At 44.5% G+C, this 18,634-nt stretch overlaps 1 protein-coding gene across 1 annotated transcript in view; it reads right to left on the bottom strand.

The window, feature by feature from the left end:
- FAM227A (family with sequence similarity 227 member A) overlaps positions 1–18,634 on the bottom strand; it is a 63,386-nt gene that overhangs the window by 18,772 nt on the left and 25,980 nt on the right. Inside the window, exons 12-13 of the mRNA XM_053584902.1 lie at positions 12,107–12,194; positions 3,366–3,451 (exon numbers count right to left, since the gene is read on the bottom strand). Coding sequence (XP_053440877.1) covers positions 3,366–3,451; positions 12,107–12,194 — 174 coding nt within the window. The remainder of the gene's footprint in view (positions 1–3,365; positions 3,452–12,106; positions 12,195–18,634) is intronic.

Below are 18,634 nucleotides of genomic sequence, written 5' to 3'. Positions count from 1 at the left end.
GGTGCGTAGGTGGGAAGATCTAGGGAGGAACAGCTTGGAGTGGGGTGCGGAAAAGCCAAAAGTTCTGTCTTGGACATGCTAAATCTGAAAGGTAACAGACAGCCAAGAGGAAACAGATCAGGAAAAGAACTGGCTGGGGCCAAGGGGGATTTGTTTTCCTCTGCCTTTTCCCAAAATTGTTGATAATGATTATATACTACTTTTGTATTTAAAAAATACACTTTATTTTGATGAGCAGTTGTAATTTAACGAAACAAAAACTATGCTTCATGAATAAAGGCTGCAACAGCATGTAACCACACTAATTTTTAGACATATCCTAATGGGTTGGGGCTTAATTTAATTAATTGTCTGACAAGACTTCTATCTCTAGCAGTTTCTCAACCTCAGCACTGCTGACATTTTAGATGAATAATTCTTTGTTGTGGGAGGCTGTTCTTGCTTTAAGGAATGTTGAGCAGTATCTCTGGCCTCACCAAATCCCTCTCTTCTTCCAGTTGCAACTACAAGAAACATCTCTAGACACAGCCAAATGTCTCCTAGGGGACAAATAGGCCCCAGTTGAGAACTCTTTTTCTAATAACAAGACACAGCTAGAATCAGAAACCTTGAGTTAGTAGAGAACCTACAGATCATTCAGTCCAGGGATTTCTGCAGCCCCATCTCCAAGTGGAGGCCACTCTCTGTCCACTGGTTGCCAGTGAAATGAGGGAAATAAGGAAAAATACATTATAAGCCTAACATGAACTAAATTTATTCATTTTAAGGACTCTCTTTTATTTTGAGATAGTCCTTTTAATGACTTTCTTTTATAAAATGATGGTGATGACAGATAGCAGTCATTTTGTTTTAATGAAAAAAAAATTTTTTGAGGAAAGCATGAAACAAAATTTATTGAGAAAGAAAGGTTTACACAGCCGGGCATGGTGTCTTATGCCTGTAATCCTAGCACTCTAGGAGGCCAAGGTGGGAGGATTGCTTAAGGTCAGGAGTTCCAGACCAGCTTGAGCAAGAGTGAGACCTCATCTCTACTAAAAGCAGAAAAAATTAGCTGGGCATTGTGGTGGGCACCTCTAGTTCCAGCTACTTGGGAGGCTGAGGCAGGAGGATCACTTGATCCCAGGAGGCTGAGGTTGCTATGAGGTAGGCTGACACCATGGCACTCTAGCCTGGGCAACAGAGTGAGACTCTGTCTTAAAAAAAAATTTTTTTTTGAACCCACGTCTGCCTGGCTTTTCCACCATGCCCAGTTACTTTTCAAAAGTTTCATTGCCAAATGTTAAGGAAATAGGCAGTGGTAATACATATGGAGAAACATAAAAGGTTCACGAAATCTACAATCCTCACTGTACTTGCTCCAAATTCTATGGCTTAATTCCCTTGCTAGCCCCAGACCTCTCACCCTGTTCAGAGTTTTCTGGGCCTCTTCCCACTTAACAAGACTGAGGATTCTAGTGGTACAAATTACTATCCACTGAGATTTGTAGGAAGAAGTTGGGGGAGGCAAGGAGAAGAGGAGAGAGCATGAATCTAGTGCCCTGCTGGTGCTGGGTACTGTGCTGGAGGCAAAGCTCAGTGGTTAAGAAGTCAGGCTCATTCTTACATGCAATACAAATAGTCGAAGGTTAATTAACAGTATAACTATGAATAGTAATGCTGCCAGTCTCCTTCAGACAAGAAACTTTATAGAAAGTGGTTAAATGTATTAGGTAAATAACAGGTCTTTATCTACAAAAGATGTGACCATTTAGGTTTTTTGTTTTGGGAAACTAGATTTTAAAAGATATGCTCAAAAAAAAAAATAAATAAAAGATATGCTCGAGGGGTAGTATAATCTATGCATGATGGTTCACAGCAGACTTTGGAGTTGATAGCCTGGAATTCTAATTCCAGCTTCAGCAATGCTCTGATTCTGAGCTTCAGCTTTCTTTCTTGGAATAAAATGGGCATGAATTCTTTTTTTTTTAATTTGGCCGGGGCTGGGTTTGAACCCGCAACCTCCGGCATATGGGACGGGCGCCCTACCCGCTGAGCCACAGGCGCCGCCCAATGGGCATGAATTCTGCTTGCTATGACCGTCATGACATTGCATATAAAAAGTGCTAAGTAGGGGCGGCGCCTGTGGCTCAGTGAGTAGGGCTCGGCCCCATATACCGAAGGTGGCAGGAATTGCAATAAAAAAATAGCCAGGCGTTGGGACGGGTGCCTGTAGTCCCAAGTACTCGGGAGGTTGAGGCAAGAGAATCACCTAAGCCCAAGAGTTGGAGGTTGCTGTGAGCTGTGACACTACGGCACTCTACCAAGGGCGACAAAGTGAGACTCTGTCTCTATAAAAAAAAAAAAAGTGCTAACTACATAGTGGCTGTTATTAACCCTGTGTTTAAAAAAAAGAAAAGAAGTCAGGCTCAGAGTCAGACAGATCTGTATGCAAGTCTTGGTTTATCTTTTATTTATTTCTTGATCCTGGACTTATGGCCATTACCTGTTCTCAGCATCATTTTCCTCACTAATAAAGTGGAGAATGACAATAGGAACATATCAGAAGATTATGACAGTAAAATAAAAAATGCTGGGCGGCACCTGTGGCTCAGTGGGTAGGGCACCAGCCCCATATACCAGGGTAGCGGGTTCAAACCCGACCCTGGCCAAACTGCAACAAAAAAACAGCCAGACGGGGCGGTATCTGTGGCTCAAGGAGTAGGGTGCCGGCCCCATATACCATAAGTGGTGGGTTCAAACCCAGTCCCAGCCAAAAACTGCAAAAAAAAAATAAAAAATAAAAAATAATCGGACATTGTGGCGGGTGCCTATAGTCCCAGCTACTCGGGAGGCTGAGGCAAGAGAATCACCTAAGCCCAGGAGTTGGAGGTTGCTGTGAGCTGTGATGTCACAGCACTCTACTGAGGGCAATAAAGTAAGACTCTGTCTCTTAAAAAAAAAAAAAAAAATATATATATATATATATATATACTGCTTGTAGAAGGCTTAGTATAGTGCCTGACAATAGAATAGAGTGATTGTTAAATGTTAATTATCACCACTGCCTCAGGTAAACCTCATAACTACACCATGACCTAGGAATTACAGTCCCATTTTGTAGAGTAGGAGGCTAGTTCTCTCTTTCCATTACACCTGGGCTCCTGAGTGTCAAGCAGGTGATCTAAATCCCTGGAGAAATACAGACAAAATGCTCTCTCAACTAACTTGTGTCTACTCATCCAGGAAATTTCCTAAATGTATCACCTGAGTCTATAATCAGCATACCCCCCACCTCACTCTGACATCTTCCCAGAGCTAGACTCCTAGCCATGTCTCCTGTTCCCTTTTAAATCACCTCTCTACTAAATTTCCAATCATGTACTCACATTTTTATGAAACATATTCTGATATTCTCTTGCTGCTGATATCCTCTTGACTTGTTGTGTAGGTTTTCTCAAGATCAGGGTAGGCTCTGTCCACGTGATATTAGCAAAAAAGAAAAAAATCACCGGAGCTTGCCAGTTATGATGAGAAAGAGCGTGTGGTAGAGCTCAGTTGCATTTTAGCCAGATACACATCTAAAAACCATGCATTCATCCATTTACTTATGTGTCTCTCCATTTATCCATCCAACAAATATAGGGGTCATTACAAAAGTTTTGAGATACACAAAAATCAAGAAATGTAAAATCTGAGGAGAAGGAAACAAATGAGGCCCTCCCAGCAACACTGAGCTGAGCAAGTTAAAAGTTGAATGGGTGAATCAGAAAGGATACTGTGGACTGTGTTTCTTGAAAATAATGGACCATAACACTGTCTATCTCAAAACTTTTGTAGTGACCCATAAATTTACTGCATCTATTATGTACCAGGCCTATGCTAGATGGCTAGAAATAGACTATCTTTGTGGAACTCACAGTATAGTGAGAAAAAAAGACATACAATTAATAAGTTCAGTACTTATTATCTACAGGTCTGATGATAGAATTATCTACAGGATATAGAAGGTCACAGAATAAGGAAGGAAAGGCCTAAAATCTTTTAAAATGCTAAACAGCATTAGGAAGGGTTTTATGATTAAGAGACAACAAATGATTCCCCTCTTGCACAAAACTAAGGTTTTTCTATAGGAGAAGATTAACAGAGAATATCTTTTTTTTTTTTTTTTTTGAGACAGAGCCTCCAGCTGTCGCCCTATGTAGATGCCATGGCATCCCAGCTCACAGCAACCTCCAACTCCTAGGCTTAAGCGATTCTCTTGCCTCAGCCTCCCAAGTAGCTGGGACTGCAGGTGCCCCCGCCACAATACCCGGCTGTTTTATGGATGTAGTTGTCATTGTTGTTTGGCAGGCCCAGGCTGGATTCGAACCTGCCAGCTCTGGTGCATGTGGCTGGTGCCTTAGCCTCTTGAGCTTCAGGCACGGAGCCAACAGAGAATATCTTAAAGATGAACAGAATTTGTAGTCCCAGCTACTTGGGAGGCTGAAGTGAGGATTGCTTGAGCCCAGGAGTTTGAGCTGCAATGAACTATGATCACACCATTGGACTCTTGTCTGAGCAACAGAGCAAGACTTCATCTCTAGGGCGGCACCTGTGGCTCAAGGAGTAGGGCGCCGGTCCCATATGCCAGAGGTGGCAAGTTCCATAGGAGATGGTTCAACCAGAATTGTCCAGGGCAGAGGTCCAGGAGGTCAGAGAAGTCCAGACAGGCGGAGATCATAAGATTATCTTCTCTGGAGATGGGGTCGATCAGGACCATCAAGTATAGTTAAAACAGCCTGAAGCTGAAAATTTCCCTTTTTAGCTCTGTATTTCTCCTTATGGCTAGGCCAATGGTACTTTAAGATGGAAGGGTGGTGCCTGTGGCTCAGTGGGTAAGCCGCCAGCCCCATACACCGAGGGTGGCGGGTTCAAACCTGGCCCCGGCCAAACTGCAACGACAACAAAAAAATATCCGGGCTTTGTGGCGGGCGCCTGTAGTCCCAGCTACTCCAGAGGCTGAGGCAAGAGAATCGCCTAAGCCCAGGAGTTGGAGGTTGCTGTGAGCTGTGACACCATAGCTCTCTACTGAGGGCAATAATGTGAAACTCTGTATCTAAAAAAAAAAAAAAAAAAAAGATGGGAATGGGGAGTCAGTCCATCTTAATTTGCTGGTAGGTTAATAAACTCTTCTTTCCTTTTTCTCAACCATTTGTCCTTGTCCTTCTGATGTGGCCTCAGAGACAAGTGCCAATCTTTTGGTAACAGAATTGAGGTGACCAGAATGAGACCCCGTAACTTTGCAAATAGGTCAATTAAAATTATGCAATTTGGCTGGCCACCTGGGGCTCAAGTGGCTAAGGCGCCAGCCACATACACCTGAGCTGGCGGGTTCAAATCCAGCCTGGGCCTGCCAAACAACAATGATGGCTGCAACAAAAAAAGAGCTGGATGTTGTGGCAGGCGCCTGTAATCCCAGCTACTTGGGAGGCGGAGGCAGGAGAATGGCTTGAGCCCAGGAGTTGGAGGTTGCTGTGAGCTGTGATGCCACAGCACTCTACCCAGGGTGACAGCTTGAGGCTCTGTCTCAAAAATAAAAAATAAAAATAAAATAAAATAATGCAATTTGGGCTCAGCACCTGTAGCACAATGGTTAGGGCGCTGGCCACATACACTGAAGCTGATGCGTTCAAACCTGGCTGGGGCCAGCTAAACAACAATGACAACTGCAACAACAAAAAAAGTAGCTGGGCATTGCTGGCACCTGTAGTCCAAGCTACTTGGGAGGCAAGAGAATCGCTTAAGCCCAAGAGTTGGAAGTTGCTGTGAGCTGTGATGCCACAGCACTCTACCGAGGGTGACATAGTGAGACTATCTCAAAAAAAAAAAAAAATGCAATTTGTATGGTGTTTTCTGACACTAAATGTGTGATTTTTTCCATAACAATTCTCTAATTCTCTGACACAAATTGGGTGTCCAACTTTTTATTGCCTGCCACTCTTCTCCCTCAATTGGATTCTGACACTACACACCAAATCTCAAAAACTAAAGAACTTCGGTGGTGCCTGTGGCTCAGTGGGTGAGGCACCAGCCCCATATACGGAGGGTGGCAGGTTCAAACTCGGCCCTGGTGGAACTGCAACAAAAAAACAGCCGGGCATTGTGACAGGCGCCTGTAGTCCCAGCTACTCTGGAGGCTGAGGCAAGAGAATCGCCTAAGCCCAGGAGTTGGAGGTTGCTGTGAGCTGTGTGACGCCACGGCTGGCACTCTACCAAGGGCGATAAAATGAGACTCTGTCTCTACAAAAAAAAAAAGAAAGAAAGAAAAGAAAACTAAAGAACTCAGTCCTACAAGATTGCTCCGACTTTAGACACCAGTCTCAAACAAGATGCCCAGACTACCCACACTTCTGCTGAGCTGATTACAAATTTGAGTATTCCCATAACCCTGGATCCTTGGTTCAATAATTCACTAGAATGACTCACGGAACTCAGGAAAGTGCTACACTTAGCATTACAGACTTACTATACAAGAGTCAACTCAAGAACAACCAAAAGGAAGAGAAGGGCAAAGCATGGGGGTGAGGGTGGTGCAGAGCTTCCATGCCCTCTTAGGGCATGCCACCCACCCTCCCAGCATGTTGATGTGTTCACCAACCTGGAAGTTCACTAAACTTATTGTCCAAGAATTTTTATAACTCAACCTCCAGTCCCTCTCTGCCCTGGAAGTTGGGGGATGGAGCTGAGTTTCCATTCTCTAATTATGTGTGTGGTCTTTCTAGTAACCAGTCCCATCCTAAAGCTATCCAGGGGCTTCGCCCTGTGTATTAACATAAACTCTAGCGTAGGCAGCGCCTCAGTCTGCACGGCAAGGGTGCCGGCCACATACACCTAGGGCGGTAGGTTCGAGCTGGCCCGGTCTGCTAAGCAACAATGACAACTGCAACCAAAAAATAGCTGGGCGTTGTGGCAGGTGCCTATAGTCCCAGCTACTGGGGAGGCTGAGGCAAGAGAATCGCTTAAGCCCAGGAGTTTGAGGTTGCTGTGAGGTGTGATGCCACTCTACCCACTCTACTTTGTCTCAAAAGTAACACACACACACACACACACAAACTTCTAGTGTGGTTGAGGGAGGCTCATTATGATAACAAAAGACACCCTTTTCACCCTGGAAATTCCAAAGATTTTTTAGGAACTCTGTACCAGGAACTAGGGATAGCAACCAAATATATTTTTTATTATACCACATAATCTGAACAATATAGAGAAAAAAGATGAGAAAATATTGAACAGGAATGTAGAGACCTATGGGACAATGTCAAAAGGTCTAACATTTGTGACATTAAGATCCCAAAATAAAAGGAGGAAGAATATAGTACCAAAAAAATTATTTGAAAAAATAATGGCAAGGGCTGGGCACAGTGGCTCATGCCTGTAATCCTAGCTCTCTGGGAGACCAGGGCAGGTGGACAGCCTTAGCTCAGGAGTTTGAGACCAGCTTGAGCAAAAGGGAGACCCTGTCTCTAAAAATAGCCAGGTATTGTGGCGGGCACCCGTAGTTCCAGCTACTCTGGAGGCTGAGGCAAGAGGATCATTTGATCTCAAGAGTTTGAGGTTGCTGTGAGCTATAATGCCACGGTGCTCTACCAAGGGTGACAAAATGAGACCCCGTCTTTAAAAAAAATGGCTAAAAACTTCCCAAATTTGGTAAAAGACATAAACTTATTGATTGAAGCTCAGTTATTACAGGAAAACAAGGCCTGAAGGAGAGAAAGAAATACCCGAACATCTGTGTTTAAAAGAGGAAGGGCATAAGGCAGTGCCTGTGGCTCAAGGAGTAGGGTGCCGGCCCCATATACCAGGGGTGGTGGGTTCAAGCCCAGCCCCGGCCAAAACTGCAAAAAAAAAAAAGAGGAAGGGCTGCGGAGCAGTGTCTCATGCCTACAATCCCAGAACAGTGGGAGGCTGAGGTGGGAGATTGCTTGAGCTCAGGAGTTTGAGACTTGGTTGAACCAGAGTAAGACAACAACTCATTAAAAAATAATTAAAAATCCAGCCAGGCACCTTGGCAAGCGCCTGTAATCCCAGTGGCTTTGGGAAGCTGAGGCAGCAGGATGCCCACAGCCTGAGTCTGAGGTTGCAGTGAGCTAAGATGCCACTGCACTCTGCTCAGGGCATAGGGTAGGACTCTGTCTCAACAACAACAAAAAAAAAAAAAAAGGAGGAAGAGCTTTATTTCAACCGGTGCAGTCATGGCAGACTAAAGTCCAGAAAATGGCTGAGCTCCCTGACTGGCTTTGTCCTTTTCCTTTTATCTCCAGCCAAGGGTTCCTTGTTCATGGGTACCCTTCTGATCCGTCAGTTTGAATTGAGCTGGAGAAAGTAGGCATGGGCTTTTACAGAAGCGGAAGCAAGTGTTAGTTTAAGGTCCTAGAAAGTTAAGTTTCTACAAAGTACTAAGAGCTGAGTCATCATAGGGAAGACTTTGCAGTAGTGTCCTTGGGCTCCTGTCACAAGACTTTTGTTCTTTCAGACCTTACTTTTCCCAGGTATCCTCCCTCACAGTAACCCCAAAGAAGTTAAATTCAAGGAAACCCATGCATATATACATCAAAATCAAATTGCTGAAAGGCAGACCAGGAAAATATCTTGAGGGCAGACAGAGAAAAATGCAACAGAAATAGATAAAAGGAATGACAATTTAAATGACTGGATTTCTCCTCAGAAGCCACTGAGAACAGAAGGCTGTGAAACAACATATTTAAGTACTGAAGGAAAAGAACTGTCAGCCCAGAATCCTATATCCAGAAAAAAAATCCCTCAAGAAGGAAAGTAAAATACCATAGCTCAGTGGTTAGGGTGCCAGCCACATGCACTAGGGCTGGTGGGTTTGAACTCGGCCCAGTCCTGCTAAACAAAAAACAGCTTGGTGTTGGAGCGGGTGCCTGTAGTCCCAGCTACTAGTGGGGCTGAGGCAAGAGAATTGCTTGAATCCAAGAGTTTGAGGTTGATGTGAGCTGTGACGCCATGGCAATCTACAGAAGTCGACAAAGTGAGACTCTGTCTCAATTAAAAAAAAAAGAGAGAGAGTAAAATACATTCTCAAATGAAAGCAAACTAAGAGAATTCACTACCAGAAGGCATATTTTTGTATGAAATACCATAGGTTTTGTTTCCAGGCAAGAGGAAATAATACCAGAGGGAAACCTGAAACTTCAGGAATGAAGGAAAAGCAATAGAAATTGTAAATATCTAGTTACATACAGGATAAATGTAAAGTTCATATAATAAATATAATTGACTATTTTCCTCCTAAATTCTTTAAAATATGTATGATGGTCTGGAATATAGTTTGGCAGTTCCTCAAGATGTCAAACATCTAACTCAGTAATTCTATTTCTAGGTATACAAACACAAGAAATGAAAACATATCTCCATAGAAAAACTGGAACATGAATGTCCACAGCAGCATTATTCATAACGCCACAAAGTAGAAACAACCTGAGCTGAGTGAAAATGAAAAGACAACAGTTCAAACATTTACGGGTCGCAGCTATAGCAGTCTCTTGAGGGAGAACTATAGCATTAAATAAATGCTCATGTTATAGAAAAGAAGGTCTCATTTTCATTCAGCTCAAGTATTTTCTTCCTTGTTGGTTAGAGTGAGTATCCCCACCTGTCACATGGGAGACTGGGGTTCAATTAAAAACTAAAAACATAATTTTCTGTGAAGCATGTTTAACAAACTAACTAAATAAAATATTTTCTGATTTCCTTCCATATTTCCCATTTGACTCATGGGTCTTTATGAATTAAATATATATATATGACTTGAAGACTCTCTATTTGGAATCCTGGCTCAGTGGTCCCTGAGCTTTTTTTAAAAAAAAAAAATAGCTTTATTGGGCAGTGCCTGAAGCTCAGTCGGTAAGGCACTGGCCCCATATACTGAGGGTGGCGGGTTCAAACCCAGCCCCTGCCGAACTGCAACAAAAAAAATAGCTGGGCGTTGTGGCGGGCGCCTGTAGTCCCAGCTGCTTGGGAAGCTGAGGCAAGAGAATCGCTTAAGCCCAGGAGTTGGAGGTTGCTGTGAGCTGTGTGAGGCCACGGCACTCTACTGAGGGCCATAAAGTGAGACTCTGTCTCTACAAAAAAAAAAAAAAAATGGCTTTATTGTGGATATAATTCACATAACTTCTCTGAGTCTCCATTTCTCCCTTGTTAGGATGAAGTTTTTAGAATAATGATGACCTGTGAAATTACCTAGAATAATACTTAAGTACTTAAGAATTCCATTTTGGGCCCAGGCTGATGGCTCACGCCTATAATCCTAGCACTCTGGGAGGCCGAAGCCAGTGGATTGCTAGAACTCAGGATTTCAAGACCAGCCTGAACAAAAGCGAGACCCTGTCTCTAAAAATAGCCGGGCGCCTATAGTCCCAGCTACTCAGGATGCTGAGGCAAGAGAATGGCTTGAGCCCAGGAGTTTGAGGTTGCTGTGAGCTATGACACCAGGGCACTCTACCCAGAGTGACAAAGTGAGACGAAAGAAAGAGAGAGAGAGAGAGAGAGAGAGAGAGAGAGAGAGAGAGAGAGAGAGAGAGAGAGAAAGAAAGAGAGAAAGAAAGAAAGAAAGAAAGAAAGAAAGAAAGAAAGAAAGAAAGAAAGAAAGAAAGAAAGAAAGAAAGAAAGAAAGAAAGAAAGAAAGAAAGAAAGAAAGAAAGAAAGAAAGAAAGAAAGAAAGAAAGAAAGAAAGAAAGAAAGAAAGAAAGAAAGAAAGAAAGAAAGAAAGAAAGAAAGAAAGAAAGAAAGAAAGAAAGAAAGAAAGAAAGAAAGAAAGAAAGAAAGAAAGAAAGAAAGAAAGAGGGGCGGCGCCTGTGGCTCAGTAGTCCCAGCTACTCCGGAGGCTGAGGCAAGAGAATCGCTTAAGCCCAGGAGTTGGAGGTTGCTGTGAGCTGTGTGAGGCCACGGCACTCTACTGAGGGCAATAAAGTGAGACTCTGTCTCTACAAAAAAAAAAAAAAGAAAGAAAGAAAAAGAGTTCTTTGTTTTGTGTTTTCTTTATTTCTTTCCTTCCTTTTTTAAGACAAGCTCTCACCCTGTCACCCAGGCTGGAGTCCAGTGGCATGATCATAGTTCACTGTAACCTTGAACTCCTGGGCTCAAGCAGTCCTCTCACTTCAGCCTCCTGAGTAGCTAGGACTATATGTTTGGCTAATTTTTTGTAGATATGGGGGGGGTCTATATCTATTTTTTGTAGATATAGGGTCTGGCCCAGTGTGGTCTCAAACTCCTGGCCTCAAGCAGTCCTCTTACCTTACCTTCCCAAAGTGCTAAAATTACTGGTATGAGCCACCGTGCCCAGCAAATAGTTTTCTCAGGTTCTATATTTATCTATTTGGCACCCACAAATTAAAGGGCGAAACTAATGACCAAAGTTACTCATACCTCTCATGAAATCAAGATGCCATGTTGTAGACTAATTCCTTTACCTAACTCTCACGCGCCAAGCTCATATTTCCACTGCCCTGAATCAACCCAGGGCCAGGCACCAGAGATCTAGAAACAATCTCTGTGCCCCAGAGCCGCTGGAATTATTTAAACTAGCCAGTCCTAAGATGTTCACCCTGCTTTGCTTTACTTTTCTGCCTGAAACTCCAATAAAGGCCCTGGCCATGCCTTCCCCCAGCTCACTCTGCCTCCTGACCCACCTAGTGTCTCCTCTGTGGCCTGCATGGCATACTGTGCTCCGGTTTCTCAGGGGACTGTTAGTAACACTGAACTTTTCTTTCAATGTCATTGACCTCTCCATGTTTTCACCTTTTAAAATTAAAACCTGGATCCAAATGGTGAGGGAGAGAAGCAGTGATCACATCTTAAATTTATTTCTCCCACAGTGTCACCAACCTCTGCCTCATGGATGTCACACTATGCTGAACTAATCAGCACCAAAGGGGAGCTTACTTGTGCTCATTGAGCTGAAAAGACAATTACAACCTTTCATAACATATTACTTGGTGCCAAGGCTCGGGATAGAACCCCAAAAGTAAAGTAGGGTAGAAAATTATATTCAAACAAACCCAAGAAACCAGGGTTTTGGAGATACTGAGTCACAAGCCTATATTTCCCTTTTTGGTGGTCAATATACCTTTTGTGATAGTCTGTCTCAGGAAGTTTTCTTCTGATTTCCACTTAGCTGAAGGGCCTTTTTCATTGAATACATTTACATTAGATGACTCCAGGGGACCAAAAAAAAAAAGAGAGAGAGAGAGAAAGAGAAGAACAAAGTTAGCAGCAAAACTGGAAAAGTGGTAGTAAGAGAAATATAATGAAGTCATCCGTGCAATTTCTTAGCTCTTTCTCATTGTTCTCAGGAGAGGCAGACCCCAGAGGCACAGCCAGACAACCCCAGGAGCGTGAGAGAGGAAAGTGGCTGATGTGGAAAGCACACCGGCTGGGGGCTAAGGCTGACTGGGGTTCTGATCCCAATCTCATTCAACAGCTGGTGATCTTGGGCAAGTCACTGAATCTTCCCACTGCCTCGTCTCCTCGTGGGATTAAATCAGCTCATGCATGCTAAGCTCTTTAACTTAGACTGCTCCTCCAAAGTCCCGTGCACGAGTGTCTCATGGTAAGTGCTCCAAAAACACTGCTGTCATTGTTTATACCATCACTCATCACACCTCCCTTAGCGAACATCTCACTGGGCAGCTACTAATGTGTCTGACACTGGGCTAACGTTAAAACCTAGTCCCTGCCTTGAGGAACTCTCAGTCTAACAGGGGAGATGATAATAGTTACAACAAGGTGCAGAAAGTGTCACATATCTGTAAGAGTGGTAATGTAAGTTAGACTTACATTTGCATGTGATTTACAGAGACTCAAAATAACAGTGGCTTAAACTAGGCAGAAACTTCTCTCTCACATAAAGACTGGTGGGCGATCTGGAGTCACTGGTGTCCTGCTGCTGTGCTAAGTCCTCAGGGTCTCTGACTTTTTTCAGCTCAATGTTTAACCTTTCCTGAAATAGGACCCTTGTTCTTAGGGTCCACGATGGCAGTGGGAGCTCTAGCCATCATATTCACCTTTTAGGCAGCAAGCGGGAAGAAAGGACCAGGAGAGGAAGGCGTCACGCGGATGTTTTTTAAGAAAGGTTCCCAGAAATGCCACATGACACATCCACTTACATCTCATTACCTTGATCTTAATCACATAGCTACAAACACGGGTGTCCCAAAAGTCATGCCATGCACATGGAAAATGGGAAATTTTTAAAAAATTATTATTAAATCATAGCTGTGTACATTAATGCAATCATGGGGCACCATACACTGATTTTATAGACCATTTGACACATTTTCATCACACTGGTTAACATAGCCTTCCTGGCATTTTCTTAGTTATTGTGTTAAGACATTTATATTCTACATTTACTGAGTTTCACACGTACTCTTGTAAGATGCACCGTAGGTGTAATCCCACCAATCACCCTCCCTCTGCCCATCCTCTCCTCTCCCTACCCTCCCTCTCCCCCTTCCCCATATTCTTAGGTTATAACTGGGTTATAGTTTTCATATGAAAGCCATAAATTAGTTTCATAGTAGGGCTGAGTACATTGGATACTTTTTCTTCCAGGAAAATGGGAAATTGTAGCTAAGTGCATCTTTATTTACAAAATACTCATTACAAAATTTTACAGAGGAGGCCAACATGTAGAGAATATTTTGTAAATATTTTGTAAAATTTTGTAATGAATGTTTTGTAAATAAAAGTGCACTTAGCTACAATTTCCCATTTTTCCCTTGTATGGAGACTTTTTCCTATGTAGGGGTGACTTCTGGGACATGCTGCGGATGGAGGGGAGGCTAGGAGATACAATCTTTATCCTGGCCATGGATGTGTCCAGCTAAAAATCAGAGGTTATGGGCAGTGCCTGTGGCTCAAAGGAGTAGGGCGCCGGCCCCATATGCTGGAGATAGTGGGTTCAAACCCAGCCCTGGCCAAAAACTGCAAAAAAAAAAAATTAAATAAAAATCAGAGGTTCTCTTTTCATAGATGAAGGGAACAACAGATATAGAGGGAAACTCACAGTTGGCCACCAGCAGTGAGTGGAGAGTATTATGGGAAGGGCTGCCAAGGAGAGGCTGGAGGGCTGCCAAGGAGAGAAGATGCTTCCATTCTGTCTTTAAGGATGAGTAGGAGTTCGACAGATTTAAACAGATGGCCCACCACGTGGCAGACCAGCAGTCCACCAGCCCCAACAACCGCCTTTTATTTGCTTTTATATAAATGTGGTATTTGAATGGGCAGGAGAAAGCTGAAAGGACTTCACACAGCTGCTGTCCAACAGCTACTGATTCTTACAGTGCTGGAGTGGTTACTGGGAGGACACTCCCAGGGCTCGGTGAAGCAGCAGTGCTCGTTCTGAACAGGCCTTGGAGAGACCTGTGGTAGAGCAGAGAGCAGTGTGGCTCGCGATGAGGTCCTTCCCCTTGCTGGACAGGCAGCATCCTGACGCAAAAGGAGCCGGGAATGACAGCATCCTGATATCCGCTGAGGGAGCTGTGTGGCCTGGGGCCAGTCGCTCCCCTCTCTGAGTCTATTGCTTCCTTTGTCCAATAAAGATAACAAGTAATCTTTGCAGAGCTGCTCAAGGACTCAGCTGATATATACAAGGAAAACTTGCACATGGCGGATTCTCCATGAAGATCCTGCCCCTCCATGCGCAGAGCACTTTCCTTCCATTCCCCCATGCTGTGACCAGCCATACCACAACACTCCTGACGGTGTGAGGCAAGGTGACGATCACTGGGGGTGGGAGGCAAAGCAAGACTGCTCTGGGACCCTCTACCCCATCACACCACAGGGAAGATGGGACTATTCTACCATACCTGGTCACCTTGCCGCTCAGATTTGGCACACCAGGCTTAGGTATGATGGAGGCAGAGCTTGTTTTTGAGCTGCTGTGTGACACAATCTGGGGATGCCCAGAAATATCTGGGAGGGGAGCAGGCTGTGCAGATCTGCTATAAGCAAATATGGACAGGAGCCAGAGGAATTTGGGTCATTACTGTTAATGACCATGACTATACTCACGCTCTGAAACTTGAAAAAATTCTGGTTTAAATTAATAGAGATTCTGACAAGATAGGACTGGACAACAATTTATGGAACATCACCTACCCCTATGTTGAATCTGTAAGATTTAACACCAGTTGTGATGCCTATTTTCCTGATAAGAACATGGAGGCTGGCTCGGCGCCTATGACTCAAATGGCTAAGGTGCCAACCACATACACCTGAGCTGGCGGGTTCGAATCCAGCCGGGGCGCACTGAACAACAATGACAGCTGCAAACAAACAAACAAAAAAATAGCCGGGCTTTGTGGCAAGTGCCTGTAGTCCCAGCTACTTGGGAGGCGGAGGCAGGAGAATCACTTGAGCCCAGGAGTTGGAGGTCGCTGTGAGCTGTGATACCACAGCACTCTACCCAGGGCACAGCTCGGGGCTCTGTCTCAAAAAAAAATAAAAAAAGAACATGGAGGCTCAGATATGCAAATAGGTGGCATTACCTAGAAGGAAATTTAGGTCTTCCAGCAGCATGCCTGGTGTTTTTCTACCTTTGCCTTTGGCTACATGATGGTCATCCATTTCCAGTTCCCATATTTTGGCTTGGATAGAAACTGTTCTCTCTAACCCAGACTGATCCTCCAAAGTCCCGTCTTGTATTTTTTACCCACTTGACATCTCCATCTGCACTTCTCAGAGGCATCTTAAAGTTAGTAAGTCCAAAACCAAACTCTTGGGTTTTTTTTTGCAGTTTTTGGCTGGGGCTGGGTTTGAACCCACCACCTCCAGCATATGGGGCTGGCACCTTACTCTGTTGAGCCACAGGTGCTGCCACAAAACCAAACTCTCTTTTTTTTTTTTTTTTTGTAGAGACAGAGTCTCACTGTACCGCCCTCGGGTAGAGTGCCGTGGCGTCACACGGCTCACAGCAACCTCTAACTCTTGGGCTTACGCGATTCTCTTGCCTCAGCCTCCCGAGCAGCTGGGACTACAGGCGCCCGCCACAACGCCCAGCTATTTTTTGGTTGCAGTTTGGCCGGGGCTGGGTTTGAACCTGCCACCCTCGGCATGTGGGGCCGGCACCCTACTCACTGAGCCACAGGCGCCGCCCAAAACCAAACTCTTGATGGCTTTTCTCTACCCTTTCCATCTCAGTAAATGGATGCAGCTGCCTAAGCCACACACCTGGAGAGCATTCTTAAGCTCCGTCCCTTCTTCCCCACTTCTCTTCACTCCCAAAGTCAACCCATTAACAAGTATGGGAGATCTTTCTCTAGAACACATTTCAGGTCTGCTTCTTGCCACCTGCTGCCACCATCTCTAAGACAACCACAGAAGTCTCCTGGCTGGTCTTCTGTCCCTCCAATACATTCTCCATATTCTGAAGGTAGTGCAATGTTTTTAAAAAGTAAGATTATGTTGTCCCCTTAATGAATAATCATGACACTTAAATGACATCCCTATTCCTTCCTATGATCCTCCCAATGCTGCAGCATCTGGCTCCTGCCCACATCCCCAGCTTTGACTCCTGCCTCCCCTCCCCTCACTCCCTAGAGTAGTGTCACTGGCCTTGTTTCTGTTCCCTGAATATTCAAACTCTTTTTTTGGCTATGGGTTTTTGCATATGCTGCTCTTTCTTCCTGAAAAGTTCTTCCATGCACTCGTCCGACCGTTGACTCCTCATCCTTTGGTTCTTGCTCAAATGGCACCTCCTAGAGGTACTATGTGTTACAGGTGTGCCCTTCTCCGGCCACACATATATGAGACTCATCCTCCGGGGAAAACCACTAAAGCTGCTTTCCCAGCTTCCTTTGTGGTGAGATTCAGACCTTTCTCCTAGGCTCCACCTTCAGATGCACGCACCTGCCTGAAACTTCAAGATGAAATCGAGCAATGTGAGGAAACAGGCACCCATGCGGATCCCAGTTTTTGGAGAGACTTTCAACAGGGGCAGCTGGTTTTCAAGGAAAGCAGAGCAGAACTTTCAGCTTGCAGTCTCCAGTAACATCAATGCATAGCAAAATCCCTTTACAGGGCAGTATGGGTTGGGCATATTCTTGGCAGCATGGCCTCTGCAGCTAACAAAGTGGCTTCTAGGGGAGCAGTGCACCACTAATAGCCTTTCACACATTCCTTTCTGCTCAAAGTAGCTGGAGTGGATTCTGTTGTTTGCAACTGAGAACTCGGATGATTCCTCCTTATAGAAGCCTTCCTTAACTACCTTTTGTTTTTGTAGAGATGGGGACTGGTCTCCAAATCCTGGCCTCAAGTGATCCTCTCCCCTCGGCCTCCCAAAGTGCTGGGATTACAGGCTCTCCCCAGGCCTACATTTCACTATCGTTAAAAATATTTATTAAATGAATAAATGACTCAGTCTCTAATAGGTAAGAGTCCTATTAGATATGTGGTTAGATACTTTTTCATTCCTCCTGTGCAAATCCCCAACACTTCAACAAGAAAAGGGCAGATGACAAGGCAGAGACTTGAAGTAATTGCAACTCATTCCTCTCAATTGTAGATGCTTAGACGGACTTTTGCCATTGAAAAGCATATTTTGAAGATAGCCAGTTACTGCACTGAGCAGATGGGAAGATGTGTCTGTGCATGACAAGAGAGGCTCTGTTCCTACCACAGAATCTAATTACTCTTCTATCCTGGTTTTCCCATTAACACTTCAGCTGCTTTCAAGGTTCCAGAGTTTGTGATTATTTCTATTTTGGGGGAAGAACATGAAATCTCTTAGCTGGATTCCTGAAATAACTGTCAAGAGGATTTTATGTATTTCAGTACAAAGAAAATACATTTGTCTTACGCTGTTGTGACAGGCAGTATCAAAACATTAAATAACATATTGATCTTGGTCTCTGAGTGACAGCGGTCCCTCTGCAGCACCTGTTCCATCTGTACTTTGTGGGAGCTGACATTGATAGAGCACCATTAAATATGCTAAGCACAGGGCTGAGAGTTTATAGAGGCGATCTCATTCACAAAGTGCGAAAGTATTTGCTGAGTGCCTTCCTTGTGCTGTGTCTATTCTAGGAGATAAAGGAGATAGAACAGCCATAAAGGGAAAACAGCTCCTGTTCTCATGGCGTTTACATCCTAATAGAGGGAGAGGAACTCAAAACCATACGCAAACCCCACAGGAAGAAGAGCAGGTGATGACAGGCCCTGTACAGTGAATAAAAGCAGCTGATATGATGACAGACTTGCCTGGGGGGGCGGGCAGCGCCTCTGGGGCAGTAGCGGTAAAACTAAGGACCAGAAGGAGCCAGCCACACCCTCAGGAACCCAGAAGAAAGCACATTCCAGACCAAGATGACAGCTAGTGCAAAGGCCCAACTAGGCATGGACTTGGAGTGTCCAAGAGGCAGAAGGAATCCCCGTGGGCTGATGCCTGGTTCCGAGGGAGGGAATGGATGGGAGGCGGCTGGAGAGAGAGGCAGTGGCTGGTTTCTGCAGGGCATCACAAGTCAGGTGAAGGAGACTGGATTTTATTCCAAGTAGACTTTTTTTTTCTTTTTGAGACAAGAGTCTTGCTCTGTCACCCTAGCTCATAGCAACCTCAAGCTCCTGGGCTCAAGGAGTTTATTCTGGCTGGGCGTGG

This window comes from Nycticebus coucang, chromosome 3, assembly GCF_027406575.1.
Source record: "Nycticebus coucang isolate mNycCou1 chromosome 3, mNycCou1.pri, whole genome shotgun sequence".
NCBI lineage: Eukaryota > Metazoa > Chordata > Mammalia > Primates > Lorisidae > Nycticebus > Nycticebus coucang.
The sequence above is the reverse complement of the archived record's forward strand: the minus strand, read 5'-3'. Positions and strand labels throughout refer to the sequence as shown.